Source organism: Medicago sativa, chromosome 7 (assembly GCF_051527215.1).
Source record: "Medicago sativa cultivar Bolivia chromosome 7, Bolivia_mono, whole genome shotgun sequence".
Lineage (NCBI taxonomy): Eukaryota > Viridiplantae > Streptophyta > Magnoliopsida > Fabales > Fabaceae > Medicago > Medicago sativa.
The window spans coordinates 72,459,287-72,482,619 of record NC_140755.1 but is presented as its reverse complement, the minus strand read 5'-3'; the positions used below and the strand labels follow the sequence as shown (position 1 = coordinate 72,482,619).

Genomic DNA, 23,333 nt, shown 5'->3' with positions numbered 1-23,333 from the left:
TTAAAAAGAAAAAGACTATTTTTATTTGAATATTTTCATAATATGTATAACTAAATTTATTTTTTTAATAAATGTATAAACAAATATTTATATTTCTTACCTTCTTTTTGTCCCAACTTTTAATCTTTGAATATTCTCATAATATGTACAAACAAATATTTATTCCCATAAAAAATAACATGTTTTCAACTTTCAATGCATTTGAGAGGACTTTTAAGTAGATGAAATATAAACATTTTTGTAAACACTCTTCGAGTCTTGAGATCTATTTGACTTTTATGAGTTTCGAAATTCCACTAACCTAAACTTTATTTTATTAAAAAAATCAAATATCTATGAATTTTGATAGTATGATAAGATGAAATATATATATGAGGAGAGATTAAAATACATCCGATGTAATGTTACACCGTTTAATATCGTTTTACTTTATAAATATTTTTTAAATTTAACCGTCAAATTATAAGTTTATATCACATAACGTAGATTTTTATGAAAATTTAAAATCATTTCGGATATATATTTCCCCTCAAAAAGAAAAAGATGTAATATATTTATATTTAATATTATATTAATAAAAAAAAAAAAACTAAGTTTTCACTAAACAAATTTCGTAAATTGGTGTTTGTGTTAAAACAAGACAAGAAGCATAACAACTCTGTTATACGCCGCACTGTCTTTTTCTCCGATAGCTGCCTCTCTCTTTTTCTCTCTCTAAACTGCAAAACCCCTTCTTAATTCTCCATTCAAATCCATCCATGTTCTTCATATAGCATCACACACACCTTCAAATAACAACAAAAAGGTAACAATTTTCACAATCTCAATTGGGTCAATATCAATTTTCTTTAAATTTATGTAACAAATTTTGGGATTTTTTTTTCAGGTATAAAAAAAATCAAATTTTGAAGAAAACCCATTTGCTGAAATTGAAATTGGAAGGGATATATGGAGAGCAGTATAGGGAAAGATGGAAACGGGCGTTTTCCTTTATCTGGGGTTGTGGCAGATTGTGTGAAACGTTGGTTTAAGGATACTCTTAGAGAGGCTAAAGCTGGTGATGTTAATATGCAGATTTTGGTTGGTCAGATGTATTATAGTGGCTATGGTGTTGCAAAAGATGCTCAAAAGGTGGTTTTTCTTTGCTTTCTTGTTTTTGGTTATTTGATTTAGTTGTTTTTATTTAAGTTGCATTGGATTTTTGTTTGTTTGTTTGTTTGGTTGGTGTTGATTTTTTGGGTTCTCTAGTGTTTGAAGAAGTCAATATTGCATGATAATAGTGAGGAGAATAAGTTTGTGACTATGAAGAAATGAATAAAACCTAGGAAGCACCGACATAGATTTGAACACCAGACATGACACTGACACGTAGAAAGTGATAATAAATTTGGAAGATAGAAGTTGATTGTTGGTAATTAACTACAAGTGTTAGTAACGTGTCAGACTTTAAGACGTATTATGATCTTGATAGTTTTATATGCTAACAACGCTTTAAGTCACGGCCGCGTCGCAATGCTCAGTGTTGCGAAGAATTGCAGCTGATATGGCCTCAATGCAGTTGTGTTGCGATTGTGGAAGCATAAAAAAGTTTTAAAAAAAATCGCGTTTACCAAAGTGAATAAAGAAATTAGTAAAACCTAGGTAGAACCGACATGAATACCAGACATGACACGACACTGACACGTAGAAAATGATAACAACTTTAGTAAATTGAAGTTATTTTGTATGTAAATAATTACGAATGTTAGTAATGTTTCAGATACTAAGACATGTCTTAAATTTGAAGTATCGGTGCTACACAAAACAAACATTAAGTCGTTATGCGATCCTAATACTTGCAAATGCTAACAACGTTTTAAGTCACGGCCACATTGCAATGCTTGGTATTGCAATGGATTGCAGATGATATGGCCTTGATTGCGGTCGTGTTGCGATCGTGGAGCTGCGTTGTTAAATAACTGGTATAGTGCCGCTAAACCACTATTATATATCATATCGGAATTTGGAGCAACCGTGACAAAAGCCGATATCCTATTGTGATTCGACTACGACTACAATAGCAGTGAAATTTTGCAAATCGGCTATAGCGGTTATTGCATATCGGAAGTTATTGTTTTTATGTTTTTCTCCCAAATCATAACATTAAAAATATATGCGAGCTGCATATGACATATTTTTAAAAACATTAAAAATAAAATAATGCTGAGTTGGGGATGAGATGGGGTCTTATATAACCCCTAAACCCCACTACCTAGGTAACCTCTCATCATTAAACCGCTTCTGAGTTCTGCCTTTTCATCTTTCTCTCTTCCCTTCATACTTTACTTCATATTTATATTTTTAGTTTTAAGTAACTTTTAATTTATGTTTCTGGCTTTTGTTTGTGTGAAACATGTCTTATATAATTATTTATTTCAACCGCTTTGCGGCTTCCTCTATTTGCCCGCTACGCTATCCACTTTTTCTCATATTGGATTTTAGGTGATCCACAATTTTCCGCGATTCGCTATTGATAAAACTGTCGTGGAGGCATAAAATACTTTGATGATATTGCTTAGATTGCAGTCGCGGTTTTTTTTTTTTTTTTTTTTTTTTAAATCATGTTTACCAAAATCCACACATTTTTATGAATTTAATTGCATGCTCGTGTTCCTGTTTTATATGTGAAGATTAGAAAAACATTGGAAGTTCTATTGTAGGTGGACATAACGACTTGAAAGTCTTTTGAAGTTAAGCATGCAATTATAAGTCCAGTTTAATGATGTTAAAATGCAATGATTTGTGCTTTGGATTCCTTGCTTTAATTTATATATCAGAAGTAATAGTTTCTATTGTGAAAAATAGAGTTATTTGAATATATAGAGTAATGGTCTAATTATGAAGTATGAACAATGCGTGGAGTCTTTGGAGTGTAGATGTACTTGTTTGTCTGTCTTTTGGTTTGGGAGGTTAACATTATTTGTTTGGGAATGAAGGGAAAACTTTGGCTGACAAAAGCATCGAGGGTTAGGTCTTCAGTTTGGAAAGTTGGAGATAAGCGTCCAGGTAAACCTCTACTGTTTTAGCAGCTTATTGTCTTTTTTTTTCTTTGTAAGTTGGTGTGGCTAAGTTTTGTTTGCTGCATTTTTATTAGGTTATAATGCAAGTGATTCTGACTCTGATGAATCAAACGAGGATTCTTAACCAGACTAAATTTGGTTCCATCCCTAAATTCTGAAAGGTGAGTTTTTCCCAATCTTTTGAACACCCATGTTGTTACTTAATAATGACCTCTTTTTGGTGCCACATTTACTATCTAATTGAAAAACTTGAGCTTTGAACTTTCAGATGTGTGATTTATTTTTTTAGATGATTGGTGTGAAGGATTTTAACAGAGATAACCCAAAATCATAGATAAAAAATTATGGCATATTATAAAATACGGTAAACGTGCACCTTGATCATGGATGGTAATCGAGTGATTTCGTCAGAGAAGCCTTGAACAGAGTAGGGTTGAGAGATTCTTCTCTCCCTTCCTGATGCCTTTAGAACGAGAGTTTTTTGAACAACTATCTGACCTAATGGGATAGTCAGTATATATAAGCACCAGTAGGGAGAGGGATCTCTCAACAGACTTACTATGAGAAACTGCCCAACCCATCACGGCCCGTTTCTAATTACTGCCCATTAATAAATATCCTTTTATTCAGTGCATTATTATAATTAGAAATGGGCCGTGATGGGTTGGGCCGTTTCTCATAGTAAGCCTGTTGAGAGGTCCCTCTCCCTAATGGTGCTTATATATACTGACTATCCCATAAGGTCAGATAGCTGTTCAAAGAACTCTCATTCTAAAGGCATCAGGAACGGAGAGAAGAATCTCTCAACCCTACACTGGTCAAGGCTTCTCTGACAAAATCACTCGATTACCATCCATGATCAAGGTGTACGTTTACTGTATTTTATAGTATGCCATAATTTTGTATCTATGATTTTGAGTTATCTTTGTTAAAATCCTTTATGGTGTGTTTTGTATCAGGTTGCTCAAATTTATTTCTGACTTGGAAATATTAATACCCTTTTTTCTTAGTATTTGGATTTAATGCAGTAAATGCATCACACAGTTTTCGATCTCAAATTAATTGTCAAAATCGTTCATAACTGATTTTAGTGTTGTGTTATCTAAACGGTCTGATCTCAATTTAACATACAAGATCGTTTAGTGTGTGACATGTGATTTGATTTCAATTTCATACAAAATTCAAGAGTTTATGTTGAATCTACATTGAAAGGGGTTTCAGGAATTAGAGATGTCAATATTTTCTTTATTAATACATAACCGTGTATGATTTGAATTTGAAAGCTTAATATGACCTACGTGTTCTCTTTTATAATGTTTGTTGTTCTTTTTAACCTTGCCTTTAATCTCATGCATGGAAAATGGAATGTAATTGTCACAGTTAAGAATATCAAGATGTAAGCTCTTCCTTATTGTTTTGAATCCTTAACTGTTGTGGTATTGTCAATTGACTGTTTTCAACATTCTTTCTTCTGAGAAAAAGCTATCAATTGTTTATTAGATATATAGATAATAGTACAAAGCAACTTGTTTGGTGGTTGAGTTTGGTACTTGGTTTTTATCACTTTTCTTTTTAACCGTCAAGAAGTTTAACTGTGTTTTTGGAACAGTCCACCTTAAGTTTTATAGTTAGATAACTTGCTGAGTCTAGGATAGAGTGCTTATCAATTTGGATGAACATACATTTCATTTGTTCTTATCTGCACAAAGTGAGAGAGTGGCAGCGTCGAATGACAGCATAGCTTTGTTCTAAAACGTAAAAAAAAAAATTAAAAATTAAATTATGTAAATTTTACCATTCACAAATGGACAAATTTTTGGTGTGGTTTCGGTAATAAAATATTAAATGATTCAATGTTGATTCTACCAGTTGGAAATGTAACATACTGATATGAAAAGACTTAATTAAAAGTGTAATGGAAACTGAACGGGTACAATACTACAAAGTACAAACTAAGTACATGTTTGGGATCACGGTGACTCCGTGGTTTTGTTGAAGTTTCAAACCGTAGCTTTGTTCAAAATCATGGTGGTTCATTGTGATTCGCCAAACTCACTGTCAATCCAAACAACACCAAGTTAGTTGCCCTGAACTTTTGTATTCCAGAAGGCATCTTTTTCAACAATGATATTTTCTGGGGTGAGTTTATGTAATTTGTTGAAAATGCTAACTATCTCGAGTCTTTGCCTTAGTGAGCTTCACTGAAATTCAGAACAGACCATTTTCTTCTTCATATTATATTGCCCTTTATGGTAAATTGATTTTGTGCTCCTTTGTTTTGTAGGTATATGCATTGCGCGACATCATGCTTCTTCATGGCCACCATATGGATGTTCTTTTAGTTATACATTTGCTTTGTGATTAATGTATGATTTGCTATACCATTTTTTTTATCAATCAATGAAAACAAAAAAGAATCTTATTTGATTTTTAACCATATTGTTGATTGTTAATTTTAGAATTCTTTCTCACTTTCCTTGACATGACATCACATCTTGCAAATAGAACAGGGAGAGTCTAGCTTTATAGTTTATTTTTGTTTTTTAAACTTTTATCATTTTATTGACTCATTTGTCTATAAAATGATGTAAACCCTTTCATTTTTATAGACTCGTTTCGTTTTTCTGACTTGAAGCTTCATGGCATGCGCCGCCATTCTGTCACATGTTTTAGTTAATCTGTTACATTAAGGTTTGGATAAAGCATGTTTTATTTCATCAGTAGGAGTTGAACTTGAGACTATGTGGTTTACACCACTCACACACACTCCTCACCAATCACTTGCGCTCGACTCCGGTGTGGTGGATATAAACATACGAATGCGCGTCCATGAGTAGTCCCCATGATTGTATCGATAACACTAATGAAGTTCTTTCACTTCTTTGTCAATGCAAAGTTATTTATTTGTTAGAATTCATGACTTGTGTTTTTATTCACCTCTAGTAACATCAACATTTGCTTATATGGCCAAAAGATTGTGTATCCTAATCAAATCCAGTTATGTGGATGTTGCTAGAGGTAAATGAAAATCTTGAGGAGTTGAGGTATACTCTCGTCAATATTGTCATTTTAGTTGATAGTTGAGTTTAAATTTAAAAATGTACAAATTTAGGACTAAATAAAAGAGAAGTATGATATCATTCCAACTTGTCTAACATAAACATTCATATTTGGTAAGTAGCTTTCACGACCAAAATAAATAGATTGGTAAGTGGTTGTTTGATGAGAATATTACAAGACATGTATTGGTGATTAATTTCTAACTTATGTAAGCTTTTCTTAATTAAAATAATTATATGGTTTTTTATTTATGAAAAAGGTCCTTAGAAGCATATAGGAGTTTACGAAGAAGTTAAATGAGATGACTAATTTCTAACTTATATGAGAATTTATTATTTTAAAACTCTTCTAATATTCCCCTTTCAAAAAATTGTTATTATTTAAAGACTTTAATTATTGTAAAACTCTTCTAATATTTCTTTTTCTGCGGGTGGTTGCTGAGTTTCAATAAGCAAGTAAAACATGAAACTTATTAAGATAAGTAAAGTTTTTTGCTCTAACCAAATGAAGAGAGTAAAGTTGAAATGATTTGTAATAATTGTTTGACGTTTAAATGCTGGCTTCTTGCATCTATGAAAATCTAGAAACCTATAAGCGTTTTTCATTATTTAGAGATAAAACTTGTATCAATTAAAAAAGTTTTAGAGTTTAAGCCTAATTTAGTACAGGCAATGGTGAGGTAGAAGAGGATTATCATAGGGAGTTAAGAAAAAAATGTAAGTTTTAAAAAAAAACTTTTGAACACATGCTCTTCAATATTATAAGAATATTACATACAATAGTGAGTTTTTCAAACAATAACTTCTCATACAAGTTGAAATTATATTTTGCATATACTAAATTAGCTCTCTTACTTAACAAACTCATAAACACAACAAGTTTATAAGAAATTTTTCGCAATTAAAGAACTAAAAGTTTATTTAAATGGAAACTTTGTTTTGGGAAGAACCCTAGAGTTGTGGAAGAATCCTAAAGGTGCATTTATCGCTTTTTGACTAAATAAATTAGCAACAAGTTTAAGTGAGGTAGAAGTAAGGGAGAATGTGAGAGATAAATACGAAGGTAATCAAAATTAGACCGGCCATTAAAACGACGTATTCATATGTTCAAGGTTCAAAGTCGGATTGAAGTTCAACAGGGGTTCATTGGTTTAATTAAATATATATTATATTTTTAATTTTATATAAAGCAATAATACACAAAATATAATAGTCATATATTACACACTATTAAAAAAAAAATCATTCAGGTTCAACTAAATCGCCGATACAATTACAAGGTGGTTTCAATGGAAAATTGGATTGGACACTGGTCTGGTTCCCGTCCAATCGGTTGAACCGGCCGGTCCGGTTTTGATCACCCTGATATATAGATATGGGGAGGTGGGAACTCGGGACGGTTGTCGTCGGGTGGAGGAGACAATATTACTTTTTTTGAGTTGATAGACGAGATAACAATAACCTTTGGAAAGACAAGCAGAATAGTCAGAGTTCGAACCCCATTCACAACGTCCGACTTGAACTAGGACTTGTGGGCAAGTCAATTTCATATTATCCTCAGAATGCTCATTTTTCGAACCGTACGAAAATTTCAGGTGGAGAGAAGAAATTATGGTTTACAGTTATATGACAACTTGAAAAGCAATAAGTGGATATTATATCTTTAAAAGGAATAGTGTCCTTGGTCAGTGATGTCATAATGCTGGTTGCTACTTTGCTAAGTTTTAGGAAATTGCTTTCCTTCCTTTTGTTTTTCTCATTCACCGAACTTAAAACTGTCAGCACGAGTTAATTTACGCTGAAAAATATACATCGTGAATTAACTCAAGTTGAAAAATGTTGAACGTGAGTTAACTCACGGATGCAACACTGAATTAAGGGAATGAACAATTTTAAAAGGGAGAATAGTAATTTCCAAGTCTTATAGGTGTATAGTGTATTTAATTTATATATCATATCTCTTCTGAACTCAGACTCAAAATCACACCAATAAAACTATGATGTGTGGAACAAAGGAAAATAGTAATCAATATCAAAGTGACCCAAGCAACAACAACAATAACAACCAACCTAGATCTAACATAGGAATCAAGTGAAAAGCACAAAACCACAAGCAAAAGATAAAGAGAAACACACCAAAGATTATTTACCGAGTTCGGTCCAATATGACCTACTCTGGGGAGAGATAGATATCTCCAATTCACTATCAATGAGTTCTTACAAAGAGATACAAAAGGATTACAAGAAATTAGCTTCAACAAGCTCACAAAGAACAAACCCTAATTTCTACCCTTTTCCCAATGTCACCAATGAACAAGGCACTCAAAGATTATCACTCACCCAAGGTGTTTACAATGTTTCCCAACCCAAGAGAACCTCTTAAGAGAACTCTAATCAAAGACCCTCAACCGTAAAGTTACCTCCTTTGATTTTCCAAGTTTCTCTCTCTTGAAGCTCTACTAAAAAAATGAACTGAAACACTTAACTAGTGCACTGTCAAAATCGTGTCACGATTCCTTGCGTACGACCCAAGGTACACAAATCTTATCCACAAATCGTGTAACGATTTGGCTTCCAGGAAAACCCTCCCATTCTGCCTCAACAATTGTGACACGCCATAAGAATCGTGTCACGATTCCTCACTTTTACAAACTTTCATTTGTGAGTCATATTGTAACAATATCATCGCTTGTGGTTCTAGTTGAAAGTTTCAAGTTTGAAAAATCAACCATAAGTGGCTAGTTTTTATGTCAAAGTTAATACAATCCAATACCAAAACATAAACAACCTAATTAAATTAGAGTAGATATTTTACAAAATCAAATAGAAAAAATTTGTCCGCCTTTTATTGTTGTATCAAATCAATCGATTCTAGTTGAATTGAATCCCGTAACTATCAATTGATTGTTCTTGCCATAGTCACCAGGTTCGCGATTCGCTCGGTACGCGGTACGAATACGCGGTACGCAGTTCGCCATTGATGACATGCTGTCATTACGTAATTTTTAGGACTTATTGTGACATTTTGTTAGAGTTCTCATGCAATTTTCACTATTCCGGGGTACAAAAAGATGAAAAACTGAAGTTCTGCCAGACCAAATCGCGCCACGCCAAAATGGAGCCTTGCCGCGACTTTGAAACAACAAATACACACTTCCTGTAAAGAGGAAATCGCGGCACGCCTATATACATGGCGCGGCGCGATTTTGCTAGGTCAGGCCCATAAATCTCTATAAATACTGCACTCAGCCGGAAGAAAAGGGGTTACGATTTTGGAGAGCAAAGTGCGATTTTGAGACATCAGAGACGGCTAGAAGGGCGATTTCTTCATCCTTTTACCAATTCATGTATGTTTTAATTATTTCATTGATTATGCTATTTGTAAACTCGATTATGAGTAGCTAAATCTCTTAGAGATTAGGTCAGAGATGAATCTATGTAACCCTAATTGATACATGTTGCTGTGAAACTCTATTACTTATTAATGATATTCTAGTTTTCATTCAATTCAATTGTTCTTAATGCTTTTTATATCCTGATCAAATATAAACATGATTTTGTGAGAACGAATGACTACTGACCATAGCTTTCGACTTAGACCTAATTGAATTGTTCTAATAAACATGGTTAGTCTAGGAATGGATAATCGTTTGTTAGTGATATTAGGTTAACGTGCTTAAACCTTTGATGATTATTAGACCACCTAAGGAATTAGGGGCTGTAGTTTTAAAAGAGGGTCCTAACTCAAGGGATTGATTAGGGCTAATTTGTTAACTATCGTGAAACTAGAGAATCATTAGTAACAATAGGTGCAGTAACCAATTAGGGGAAACATAGAGGATTCGAAGACCTGATCTCATCTCTCTCCATATTTTCTTAATCAAATCTATTCTTTTTTATTTGATTTCTTAAAATCAAACCAAATCTACTGCCTAGTGGCAAAACAAAATACGCTTTTATACATCCTAATTATATAACGCAATTGAATTATTGAAGTTAAAAACAGTCCTCGTGGGAACGATATTTTTACTACTTCGATAGTATTTGGTGCACTTGCCAAACGTCTATCAAGTTTTTGGCGCCGTTGCCGGGGACTGTTGAATTATTTCAACAAGGCAATTACGTTATAATTTAGGGTTTTTGCAATTTACTTTTCTGTTTTTAATTTTTATTTTTCTGTTTTCATATTCACTTGATTACTTTGCGTTGTGCAGTGCTACTAAGGTATTTTGCTGTTTATGCGAGGTAAACAGAGCTCAGACGACCTAGAATACGATCCGGAAATTGAAAGGACTGCTAGAGCACTTCGGAAAGCTGTCCGATCGCAAAGGTTAGCTCAGTCCGTTCCACCGGGTGTTCGAGAACAAATACCGGAGCCACTCTCAACTGAATCTGAAACAATCTCTTCTCCTAAATCTGCAACTATGGAAGGAGAAGGAGTTGTACCACCGAGACCTAAGCTAGGAGACTACGGGTTAGCCACTCATCGCGGTCAACTGACCCACACTTTTCAACCAGCTAACCCTGTAGCTTTCGACATCAAGACAACTGTCCTCAACGGTTTGAGGGACAAGCAATTCGATGGGACTGAAGCTATGAGTCCTCATGAACACTTGAGCCGCTTTGCTGAAACCTGCGAGTTTTGTGTGCAACCAGCCACCGTGACTGAAGCTCAAAAGAAGCTAAGGCTGTTTCCTTTCACCTTGACGGGAAGAGCAAAAGATTGGTTGCTGACAATACCAAACGGGACTGTCCAAACATGGGAAGAGTTAGAGCTGAAGTTCTTGGAGAAATATTTCCCTATGTCTAAATATTGGGAAAAGAAGATGGAGATCTCTAACTTCAAGCAAGGAGAAGGTGAATCATTATATGATGCTTGGGAGCGATTTAACTTACTTCTTAAGAGATGCCCAAATCATGAGTTCACCGAGAAACAATACCTCCAAATCTTCACTGAGGGGGTGACTCCAAACACTAGAATGTTCTTAGATGCTTCCGCGGGAGGTAGTCTCAAAAGCAAAACTGATCATGAAGTACAAGCTCTAATTGAAAACATGGCTGGCAATGAGTATCGTGATCAAGCTAAAAAGAAAGAAAGAGGAGTGTTTGGGGTGAGTGAACAAACTGCTATCCTTGCTAACCAAGCAGCTATGAACAAACAAATCGAAGCTCTAACTAAGGAGTTTCAAGGCTTCACTTTGGCTCATAAGCAACAACAAGTAGCTGCAATCAAATGTGACTTATGTGGTGAAGAACATCCCAACGGTGAGTGTGTTCCAGAAGGATCAAGTGAAGAAGCTAACTTCATGGGAGGTTATCAAAGGCAGAATCAATACTACAATTCAGGCATCAATAAGCATCCAAATTTAAGCTACTCAAATAACAATGCTTTGAACTCTCAAATGCTCACTCCTCCTCAACAACAACAAAGGAAGCCATCAGCTCTTGAGGAAACTATGATGAACTTCATGAAGATGACTCAAGGCAACTTTGAAGAGATGAAGAAGAGTCAAGAAGCTGAAAGAAAGAACAATGAAGCTTCTAGGAAGATGCTTGAAACTCAACTGGGGCAATTGGCTAAGCAGTTGGCTGAACAAAGTAAAGGCGGATTCTCAGGTAACACTAAAGACAACCCTAAGAACGAGTCTTGTAATGCTATTGAATTGAGGAGCAAAAAGGTTTTGACACCTTTAGTTCCAAGAGCTCCAAAGAAGGTTGATGATGTAGTTGAGGTGGAGGAGGATGATGTAGTTGAAAAAAATGATGAGGGTGTAGTTGAAAAAGAAAATGATCATGGAGTAGTTGAAAATGAAAGGAAGAAAAAAATAGAGGGAGAAAAAAGTGAGAAGTTAATTGATGAAGATTCAATCTTGAGGAAGTCGAAGAATCAAATTTTGAAAGATGGAGACAAACCACAGGTTATTCCATCATATGTGAAGCTTCCATACCCTCACCTTTCGAAGAAGAAAGAAAAGGATGAAGGCCAATTCAAGAAGTTCATGCAACTTTTCTCACAACTTCAGGTGAATATTCCTTTCGGTGAAGCTCTCGATCAAATGCCGTTATATGCTAAGTTCATGAAAGACTTGTTGACTAAACGAAGGAAGCCTAAGGATGATGAGAATATTGCACTTTCTGAAAATTGTAGTGCTATTCTCCAAAAGAAGCTGCCACCTAAGCTGAAGGATCCTGGTGCTTTTACTATCCCTTGTTCAATTGGACCGGTAGACATTGGAAGAGCTTTATGTGACTTGGGAGAAAGTATAAATCTGATGCCTCTTTCAATGATGAAGAAGCTTAAGTGTGGGGAACCAAAACCAACAAGAATGACCATTACTTTAGCTGATCGGTCAATCTCTTATCCTTTCGGTGTGCTTGAAGATGTGCTAGTCAAGGTTAATGACTTGGTGTTCCCAGCAGATTTTGTGGTCCTAGATATGGCTGAAGATGAAGACATGCCACTCATTCTAGGAAGACCTTTCCTTGCAACTGGTCGTGCTTTGATTGATGTTGAACGTGGAGAGCTAATGTTGAGGTTCCATAAGGAGCAGGTAGTCTTCAATATCTTTGAGGCAATGAAGCACCAAGATGAGAATCCCAAGTGTTACCGAATTGACGTTGTGGAAGAAACAGTCGAAGATAAATCCCTTGAATCTCAACCTATTCGATCTACGGAGGTGGAAAGTGTGGAATCTATAGACAGACAAGAAGTGATTGAAGATGTTGGAATGATAGAGGGTGTTAAGCAACTGGAAGTAAGCAAAGAACAGATGCAACAACAATCATCAGGAGACATCCGTGACAACAAGTATGGGGGATTGACAACTGGTAACAATGAAATAAAGACTACTACCATTGGTCCAGGTGGTAAATTGGCTTATAAAAGGATTCCCTGTGGGATGCGTAATGGGCCGGCTGTTTTTCAATGGTGTATGCTTTCAACTCTCTCTGATACTTTAGAAAGAATTAGGAGGTACTGTGACGAAGGGTTGGCAAGGAACAAGCCTGTTGATGAAGCTGTGAACCTAAGGAAGTCTGGTGCACAAGGAACTTTCAAGGGTAAGGAACAAAAGCTGAAACGGTACCGTAAAGGAGGACTCCCAAACAACGAAGAGGGAGCCACATCAACTGATCCTTAGGGATGGTCATCAGTCAAGCTAGTGACGGTAAAGAAGCGCTGAGTGGGAGGCAACCCACTATTTATTTTTTCAGGTATGATTTTATTGCTTTCAAAAAAATAAAAACACAAAAATATTTTTCTTTTCTTTTAATACAAGGCAGGAAAGTTTAAACATTTGTTCAAGGATACCTCTTGCCAAGAAAGTCATGCAAGGTACTGCTGTCTTGCATGATTTTCTCCTCAAAAGTTTTTCAAAGATTCAATGAACTCAGGCATTTTTCAAGAAAACAAAATTTTTGGCCTGAGAAAGCAAGGAATTCCCCCCTGTACATTCAAAATCGCGCCGCGCCTATATATGGCCGCAGCGCGATTTTCAGAAGCAGCAAAGGTGACCCCCTGTTTCACCAAAATCGCGGCACGCCAATATACAAGGCGCGGCGCGATTTTGGCTGTTATGTGAAAAAAATAGCCGTTGGAACTTATAGCCGTTACTAGCCGTTCCAAATTTGCCCGTTATTGCCCGTTACAATGCAAAATCGCGCCGCGCCTTGTATATTGGCGTGCCGCGATTTTGCCCAAACAGCACTATAAAAACCTCACTATTCATCATCATTTTCATTCCATTTTTCCTACTTTTCTTTACCAAAAATTTCCCTAGACTTCCCATTCATGAATTTTTCCCATCTTAATCTACCTTATCACTTCCTAAACATCATCAAACCACAATCCAATCACAAATTCATCAATCCAAACCATTATCATTCACAATCCATCACAATCCATCATAATTTTCCCAAACTTCACAAAACTTCCTTTTCACCATCTTCCTTAACCACAAATGGCCTCCAATCCACGAAACACCCGCTCAAAGAAAGTCACCAACCCCAAGCCATCCACAAGCAAAGCCAAACGTCCTCGTACCGCATCCGAACCACCCGAAAACGCCATTCATTTTATCAATGACCAAGCCCAAGAGTTCCACAAAGCCATGAAAAGTTTTGAAGTTGTGGGGGAGAGGAAGTTTGAATTCACAAAGCTTGTGAATTATCCGTTCTTTGAGGCTGAGTTACGAAGGAGAGGGTGGACGAAGTTGAATGAGATGATCGATGAAGCGAACAACAAAACCGTGATTGTCGAATTCTTTGCAAATGCACGGGTTTCCGATACACCCTTTCAATCTTTTGTTTGGGGCAAGATCATTGATTTCAGCCCTGAAGCCCTTAATGCATTGCTGAATGTTCAACCGCCGGAGGAGTGTTGGGTTGAGAAACTGAGGAGGGAAATCACTGACGATTTCAATGCCACCAAGCAAGATCAAGGGGATGGCATCTTTGAAGGATTGAGGACACCGGGGGCTGGACACTCGGATGATGATGTGAACATGGGCTGATCTACTGATGGATTAGCATTTTCTGCTTTGTATTTTATTTTCAGTCATTTTTCTTTGATGTATTTTCTTTATTTTCTTTTTAATGTCAAAGTCCATTGAACTTATTTCCCTATTGTAATTGCTCCTGCACTTGTTTAATTAATGAATTTGTTTTGTTTCATGTGACCTATTCCAGTTTAGTAACAGTTGTTTGATGAAACGGTATTCCAAAAGTTCTAAAGGAGGGGTGACTTGATTCAAAGGCGAAGTGTACGGCGTTGCGAGGTAGTCACATACTCCCAGAAATCTCAGCCATAAGGTTCATTGCCAAATTTTGTTTTTCAATTTACTTATATTTAGAATAGTTTTCCATGCAACTACATTTCTAGAACTTGCATTGTTTCTCTATTATTGATTGGTCTTTGTCAATTACACACTGAGGCAAAAGTGCTTGGTCCTGTGAGCCTTTGTGAAGCCTACCCTGTTTTAAATTGTTAAATTTATCCTTTCTTAACCAATTGTGAGCCGGTAGGATTAGAACTTTTTGTTCGGTGACAAACTACATTACAAGCCTAGAGACTTTTAGGACTTGTCCCTTAATGTATTTTCTGAGTTAAGGCATTGTAGAATGTTGCTAAAGATTAAGTTTGGGGTTGCTATTGGAATTTGCAACCAACTAAGTTTGGGGTGGGGGTACTAGAGAATTAGAGAACAAAAAATGAAAGAAAAAGAAAAAATTGTCATGCAAAATATACACAAAAATGGTGTATCAAAAAAAAAGAAATTGAATGATGAAAAAGGGACAAAACATTTAAAATCCGAGTAACTTCAAACTCGATTGTCCCTAAATGTTAAAAATGTTCTCTAGTACCTTTACATTGATTGTTATTCCAAAAGGGTGAATGAATGATGGATTGAAATTTTGTGCTTTCACTTCCGTAGGAATGCCTAACTCAAATTTTGTGTAGCCTACTTATCCAAATATATCCCACCTTTCACCTAAGCCCCGTTATAACCCTAAAGACCTCAAAAGTGTGTAATGATATTGACTTTGATTGATATTTAGAAACTTTTCAAGCGTATGGTAATATGTAGACCTGCATGTCGACTGGTAGAACCCTGTTTCAATTTGATGCGTGGAGTTGTGAACTGGTGGATGCGAACAAGTCAAACTAGCTCATCTTTAGCTAGAAGGAGAATGAACTTTTGGGTACTATCGTTTTGTTAGGTAACTGTTATTTTACTGTCGTTTGTCATTGTTGCAAGCAAATTCCTTGAGGACAAGGAATGGTTTAAGTTTGGGGTTGTGATGACATGCTGTCATTACGTAATTTTTAGGACTTATTGTGACATTTTGTTAGAGTTCTCATGCAATTTTCACTATTCCGGGGTACAAAAAGATGAAAAACTGAAGTTCTGCCAGACCAAATCGCGCCACGCCAAAATGGAGCCTTGCCGCGACTTTGAAACAACAAATACACACTTCCTGTAAAGAGGAAATCGCGGCACGCCTATATACATGGCGCGGCGCGATTTTGCTAGGTCAGGCCCATAAATCTCTATAAATACTGCACTCAGCCGGAAGAAAAGGGGTTACGATTTTGGAGAGCAAAGTGCGATTTTGAGACATCAGAGACGGCTAGAAGGGCGATTTCTTCATCCTTTTACCAATTCATGTATGTTTTAATTATTTCATTGATTATGCTATTTGTAAACTCGATTATGAGTAGCTAAATCTCTCAGAGATTAGGTCAGAGATGAATCTATGTAACCCTAATTGATACATGTTGCTGTGAAACTCTATTACTTATTAATGATATTCTAGTTTTCATTCAATTCAATTGTTCTTAATGCTTTTTATATCCTGATCAAATATAAACATGATTTTGTGAGAACGAATGACTACTGACCATAGCTTTCGACTTAGACCTAATTGAATTGTTCTAATAAACATGGTTAGTCTAGGAATGGATAATCGTTTGTCAGTGATATTAGGTTAACGTGCTTAAACCTTTGATGATTATTAGACCACCTAAGGAATTAGGGGCTGTAGTTTTAAAAGAGGGTCCTAACTCAAGGGATTGATTAGGGCTAATTTGTTAACTATCGTGAAACTAGAGAATCATTAGTAACAATAGGTGCAGTAACCAATTAGGGGAAACATAGAGGATTCGAAGACCTGATCTCATCTCTCTCCATATTTTCTTAATCAAATCTATTCTTTTTTATTTGATTTCTTAAAATCAAACCAAATCTACTGCCTAGTGGCAAAACAAAATACGCTTTTATACATCCTAATTATATAACGCAATTGAATTATTGAAGTTAAAAACAGTCCTCGTGGGAACGATATTTTTACTACTTCGATAGTATTTGGTGCACTTGCCAAACGTCTATCAGCCATCTATCAACGTTGCAATTGCTCCAACTGTTAGGCATAGGTCTATTAAGTAGGCTTGGGAATTATCGTTAGAACGTTGTGAAACTAAGTAAATAGTTGTAGGCTATGGACCCGGCTACCAAGAAGCGAGAACATGACCTAAATCGCTCTTTTATCTATTTTTACTTTGTTATGAAATAGCCAACCATGTACCAATTGCAACCCCCACCAACACATCTTAATTACAATCGTAGTAGTTGAGTAGAAATTTCACAATCCCTGTGGAAATGTACTCAGTGGCGGAGCCACTCATGACCTAGGGTGGGCCACGGCCCACCCCAACCCTAAAAAAAATATTTTTTTATAGGTATATATTTACATATTAATATATCAAGTTATATTATATATAATATGTTGCACTATAATTCAAAGTTGTATAGCGTGCTCCAGCGGTTAGGCATAGGTCTATTAAGTTTTCATGTTTCTTCAAGTTCGACTCTACTCTCACTTGGATCTTTGGTAAAGTATGTTTCAAGTTCGACTCTCACTTGGATCTTTGGTAATTTTTTATGCGTTTTTTTTTAATTTATCAAAAAACAAAACCCCTCGTCAATCAGGATTTGAACCGGCGTATGCTGGTAGACAAAATGATTTCCTTGCCAGCATGGTAACAATCTTCTACGTTGAAACATTGCTTTAAAGTATTATATATCTTAAAAGAATTGGTCCACCATGAGTATTATTTCTTGCTCCGCCCCGCCATTGAATGTACTTAACAACTTTATCATTTGATGACAATTTACTGCACTCGTTAAATCAACCATCAAGTTTTTGATGTCGTTGTCGGAGATTGCCGATAAATCACAACAAGGCAACTGCTATTTAAGGTGTCTTTTTCTTTATGCGCAACACAGGGCAAGTAAGGAGCTGCTCTATGATCGAGAAATCGAAAAGACAATTGGAGAAAATTATAAGAACATTTGATTAGCTGAGTTGGCGGAAGAAGCTAATTAGTTAACTTTGATTCACTCACTTTTTGACGAATTATACAAGGAGGATAATCTGTATGATGGAGGGGCACTCGAGGACTCAATGGAACGACAAACTCTCTCTAAGAGTTTTAACGCTATTCCATGTCCAATCTCCCTAAAAGATTTATCGTTACTGCATCGCTAAGACTGGATTCGAACCCATGACCTAGTAGAAGAGACCCGTGTCATCTAATCTACATGCTCTTAGGTTGATATTTTTAAAAGTTTAGTATAACATAATAGTTTATATGTGATTGGAGATATATTGTGAGTTTCAATGAATTTTATACAAAGAGTATCAAATTAAAATCATATGCAGTCCCAATCGAGTTGAATGACTCTGTTGGAAAATAAAATTAATTTGATCCAACCAAATTCAATTTATATTGAATCAATTTTTTATTGATCTAACTACCAATTGAAAAAAAAATTATATATTTAATATTAATATTTTAAGAGATTGAAGGATATGCACCAGGGACGGAGCCATAAATTATGTTTAGGGGACCAAACATAAAAGTGTAGTATAGTAAAAAATATATATATAAAATTAAATGCTAACTTATATAAAAATATTGAAAAATTATATGATATGTCTGAAGTTAATATTGTCAAACAGATGTAGACAAAACTAACATTTTCTTCTAATAAATTAATCATCATGCTTGTTTTAGATTTTGCTTAGTTAAAAGACTTTTGTGAGGCATTATCATGGTCTTTTGATAGAAAAACAACACGGGTTTATTTCTTTTTGGTAGTGGTCGGGGTTTGAACCCCGGACCTTGCATATCATTAAAAACATTATACAAAGGGATTATCTCTCTATCATTAAATTGATCGAAGATGGTCCAACTATTTTACGTGTTTCTCATCATTTGTTATCTTAAGTTAGGTGTTATGTCATATGTCCTTTGATTTTTGTTGTCAACATGTTTCTTATTAATTTGATAAAGTGGTTGGTCCTGCCATGTATTGTCTTAGTCAGTTTGTTACATTAAAAATGTTTAATTTATTTTTGAATTTGTTGCCCTTAACCATCTTGGAGGATTAAGTTTGTATTTCTTTTTCTAAAGGTGTCTAATTTACTTTGAACATTTGACTTCTTTTGTTCAAAAAAAAAAAAAGTTGAAAATTAAGTATTCAATAATCAATATATTGGATAAAAAAACCGAGTATACAATATCTTATAAAGTTCATAACAAAATATAGACTAAAAAAATCTTAAAGGGGATTGTGGACTGTGCTGGTCTCTGACCTACACCTAGTACTTACAATCAATTAATCCTTGACAATATTCACATGCATCGTCCTTCTTTGGTTTTGCAATATGAATCTTATGCCTTTTTTCTTTAGGCTAGACTCATGCATCGTCCTTCTTTAGTTTTTTTTCTTCTGGAAGCAAGAGGTCATTTTGGGAGCATTTGGGTCCACCCGAACAAGACTAATCTTGTGGAGTTGATTGTATGTCTCAATCAATCACCTTCACCATCTCTAAAAGTTTTGCAAGATGGCATTGTACTGTTGTTTTGCAAGATTGATCTTGTGTTCACTATTAATTACCGACAATTATATAAGGACCCTCTCTTTAGAAACTATATGGATACTCATAAATCTCGCCTCTTAGACAAAAAGTACTTGTGGAGTTAATTGGTGGAGCGACGTTTTTCTGTTTTTTTGTCTCATTATTCGTATCCAACACGTAAATAGAACCTACCATCCTTAAATAGAACCTACCATCCTTAAACACATAAATAAAACCTACCATCCTTAAAAAACAACTCTCCCAGTAATAGAACCAAGAAACAATGGAGTCCCAACAATCCCATTACAAACTTCATATAGTTTTTCTTCCATATCCATCTGCTGGCCATATGAACCCTATGATTGACACTGCAAGACTATTTGCCATGCATGGTGTTAATGTTACCATCATCACTACACATGCCAATGCTTCAACATTCCAAAAATCCATAGACAATGACATCAGTTCAGGATACTCCATCAAAACTCATCTTCTTAAGTTCCCTTCAGCTCAAGTTGGTCTCCCTGATGGTTTTGAAAACATCAAAGACGCCACTTCAGCTGAAATGTATTTAAAAATCACGCGTGGAGTAGGAATGCTCCAAGATTCTATTGAAGTTTTGTTTAAAGAACTTCAACCAGATTGTATAGTGACAGATATGAAATATCCTTGGACTGTGGAATCAGCTGCAAAACTAAACATTCCAAGGATTTACTTTTGCAGCTCAAGCTACTTCTCCGATTGTGCAATTTATTTCGTTCGAAAATATAAACCCCATTATAATTTAGTTTCCGATACACAGAAATTTACAATTCCTTGTTTACCTCATACCATTGAGATGACCCGTCTGCAGCTTTGTGATTGGGAAAGGGAAAACAATCCGATGAAGGCCATTTATGAACCAATGTATGAATCTGCGGAAAGAAGCTATGGGTCACTGTACAACAGTTTTCATGAACTTGAAAGTGATTATGAGAAACTTAGTAAAACTACAATCGGAATCAAATCATGGAGTGTCGGACCAGTTTCGGCTTGGGCAAACAAGGATAATGAAATAAAGGCGAATAGGGGACACATGGAGAAAAGCTTAGGAAAACATACAGAATTGCTAAATTGGCTTAACTCGAAGGAAAATGAGTCTGTATTGTATGTAAGTTTTGGTAGCCTTATTAGGCTTCCTCAAGCTCAGCTTGTAGAAATTGCACACGGGCTTGAAAATTCAGGTCATAATTTTATCTGGGTAATAAAAAATGATAAAGATGAGGATGGAGAAGGTTTCCTGCAGGAATTTGAGGAAAGGATGAAAGAAAGCAGCAAGGGCTACATCATATGGGACTGGGCACCACAGCTGCTGATATTGGAACACCCTGCAACTGGAGGGATTGTGACTCATTGTGGTTGGAACTCAACTCTTGAAAGCGTAAATGCTGGTTTGCCAATGATCACGTGGCCAGTGTTTGCCGAGGAATTTTACAATGAGAAGTTGCTTGTTGATGTTTTGAAGATAGGCGTCCCAGTTGGAGCAAAAGTAAACAAGTTATGGACTAACATTAGTGAAGAGGAAATGGTGAGAAGGGAAGAGATAGTAAAGGCTGTGGAGATTTTGATGGGAAGTGGCCAAGAGAGCAAAGGAATGAGGATGAGAGCGAAAAAGCTATGTGATGCTGCCAAGAGGACTATAGAGAAAGGTGGAGATTCTTACAACAACTTGATTCAGTTGATTGATGAGCTGAAATCATTGAAGAAATCTAAAGAACTCGGTAATAAAGAACATTAGAAAATTCAAATGAAGGTCTAGCTATTTCTTGCTGCTATCTGTAGTTCAATAAGATGAAACAATATCAAATCATTGTTGTGCACTGCAACAGCAATGATGATAAAATAAGTTAGTTTTTAGTAAGCAGTTCTCACTTCCTGCTGCTCTGCTGTCCAACTTGTCTCAGTTTGGCTGTTTTAGTATTTCTGTTTTGTTTTTTCGTTGCTGGATGGGGTTCTATTTTGGGCGCTGAGATTTAGTCGTTACATTGAGATCCTTGTTCTTATCGCTCTTGCCTTCATCCGTGGCACGTCTTGCGAGCGGATGCAAATGTTTAATAAATTTAGCTAAAAAATCGTTTTCTACTTTTGTTTGCCATATAATAATTTCCTACTATTATTGAAATGAAATTGAATTTTTCCAAAGAAAAGAAATGGAATGGAAATTCATAAGGAGGAGCATAAGGTTTAATAAGAACAATTGAGATTAAAAACTAAGTTTATGCATATATCCAATTTCATAGTTATGCAGAATTTTGTACAGAACACCCAATAACCCTTTGTTTGGAAACATAGAAGAATGATGATAACTTTTTTTTTTTTTTGTGGTGTCTGGGGTTCGAACACCGGACCTTGCATATATTATGCATTGTATTTGTCTTTACCACCTGAGCTAAGCCCACGGGGACAGAATGATGATAACTTAGAATAGCAAGTAACAGGCTAAGGATAACCCAAATATGCCTTTAATTGTTCAAGAGCAACAATTAAAACCCTAATCTCTGCAATTTAGTTGACACCGCATGTAAACCTACGCGTTGTGCAGGTGCTTAAATAAGCGATTCGGTATCTAAAAATGATGAAATATATTTTATAACAAATTAGTGTGTTCATATCCAAAACCAATCGGTGCGTTTGTAATCTATCAACATAGGAAGTAGACACTCTAGGGTTTTTTAGAGGCTTTGAAGTTGTTGGATGAATTACAATTTCACCATAAAATTAGACACTTGAGAAATTTACCAAACTATAATGTTAGTTTCAACAAGAGCAAGTAAATTTTGTATCATTATCAATCTTTAGGTAGATCATCAATACTTCATGCCAGTCATTATTTGCATCCTGTATCATATCACACATTGTATTTAATTATCACTACTTAAATAGAACAAGTTTATTCATGTAATAAACCAAATTGGATACAGTGAAAAAAATTGACAGTCTTCAAATGTTCTAAGGTATAAGGTACAATGTTGTAACTCATGGAAATATTTGACCTAGTCTTTAATATTTTCATGAATTTGGGGAAAAAATCCACGCATTTTTTATAAAGCAATGTGATACCTTTGAAATTATTATGCCACACAATTTTGGTAATTTATTACATTTTATTAGGTGTTTATTTTTTTTGTGGCAATTCTTTCTACCAATTTCTTCAAATTTGTAATTTTTTGAAAGTATGTTATAGTTAAAAAAAATTGTATTTCAAATTAAGAACAACACAAAAAACCCCTAAGAAAGTGTTCATAAATTTTGTTCTCGGTTACAATTGAACTATAACAAATCACTCGGAACCACATAAACAAAACGGATGTTATAGTTGCAAAATTCTTAATACATGCATAATTTAAGCCACATTGAGTGACTAATAAATTGAGAGGATCTTGACCCTATTTTGGTGGCTAAGACAAAACATGTAAATCTTGCTTTAGGTTATCATAATTGGTGTTCTATTTTCGTGCATCTTGTTTTAGGTAGAATGCTTTTTAGTTGGTAATAGATATTCTATTTTGTCTTGTAAAATGAAAAAAGGTTTGTAGAACTCGACATAGAAAAAAAAAGTTACACAACACTCTCCCTTTCCAACAAGCCGACCCTAGTTTTTTCTCTCTAGGTTTTCTCTTTAGTTTCTTCAACGAGGGGTGATTTTGGGTCAATTTTTTTACCTGAAATCACCCCTTTTCATATTTTTTTCTCTCTAATTTCAATCAAAATAATTAATTTTCACATAGATCTTGGTTTTTTCTTCGTGATTTCA

The 23,333-nt window shown here is 35.2% G+C and overlaps 1 protein-coding gene and 1 pseudogene across 2 annotated transcripts; both read left to right on the top strand.

The window, feature by feature from the left end:
* The first annotated feature begins 576 nt into the window (after window positions 1–576).
* Window positions 577–5,491, top strand: LOC146908238 (uncharacterized). The gene is made up of 5 exons (XM_085724641.1): window positions 577–805; window positions 887–1,131; window positions 2,976–3,045; window positions 3,134–3,220; window positions 5,344–5,491. The coding sequence occupies exons 2-4, from the start codon at window positions 949–951 to the stop codon at window positions 3,181–3,183; spliced, it is 303 nt and encodes a 100-aa protein (XP_085580767.1). The 5' UTR covers window positions 577–805; window positions 887–948; the 3' UTR covers window positions 3,184–3,220; window positions 5,344–5,491.
* Window positions 5,492–19,678: 14,187 nt separating this feature from the next.
* Window positions 19,679–21,661, top strand: LOC146908237 (soyasapogenol B glucuronide galactosyltransferase pseudogene; annotated as a pseudogene). Its single transcript, XR_015019030.1, has one exon. The product of XR_015019030.1 is annotated as a soyasapogenol B glucuronide galactosyltransferase pseudogene (transcript).
* Window positions 21,662–23,333: the final 1,672 nt, after the last annotated feature.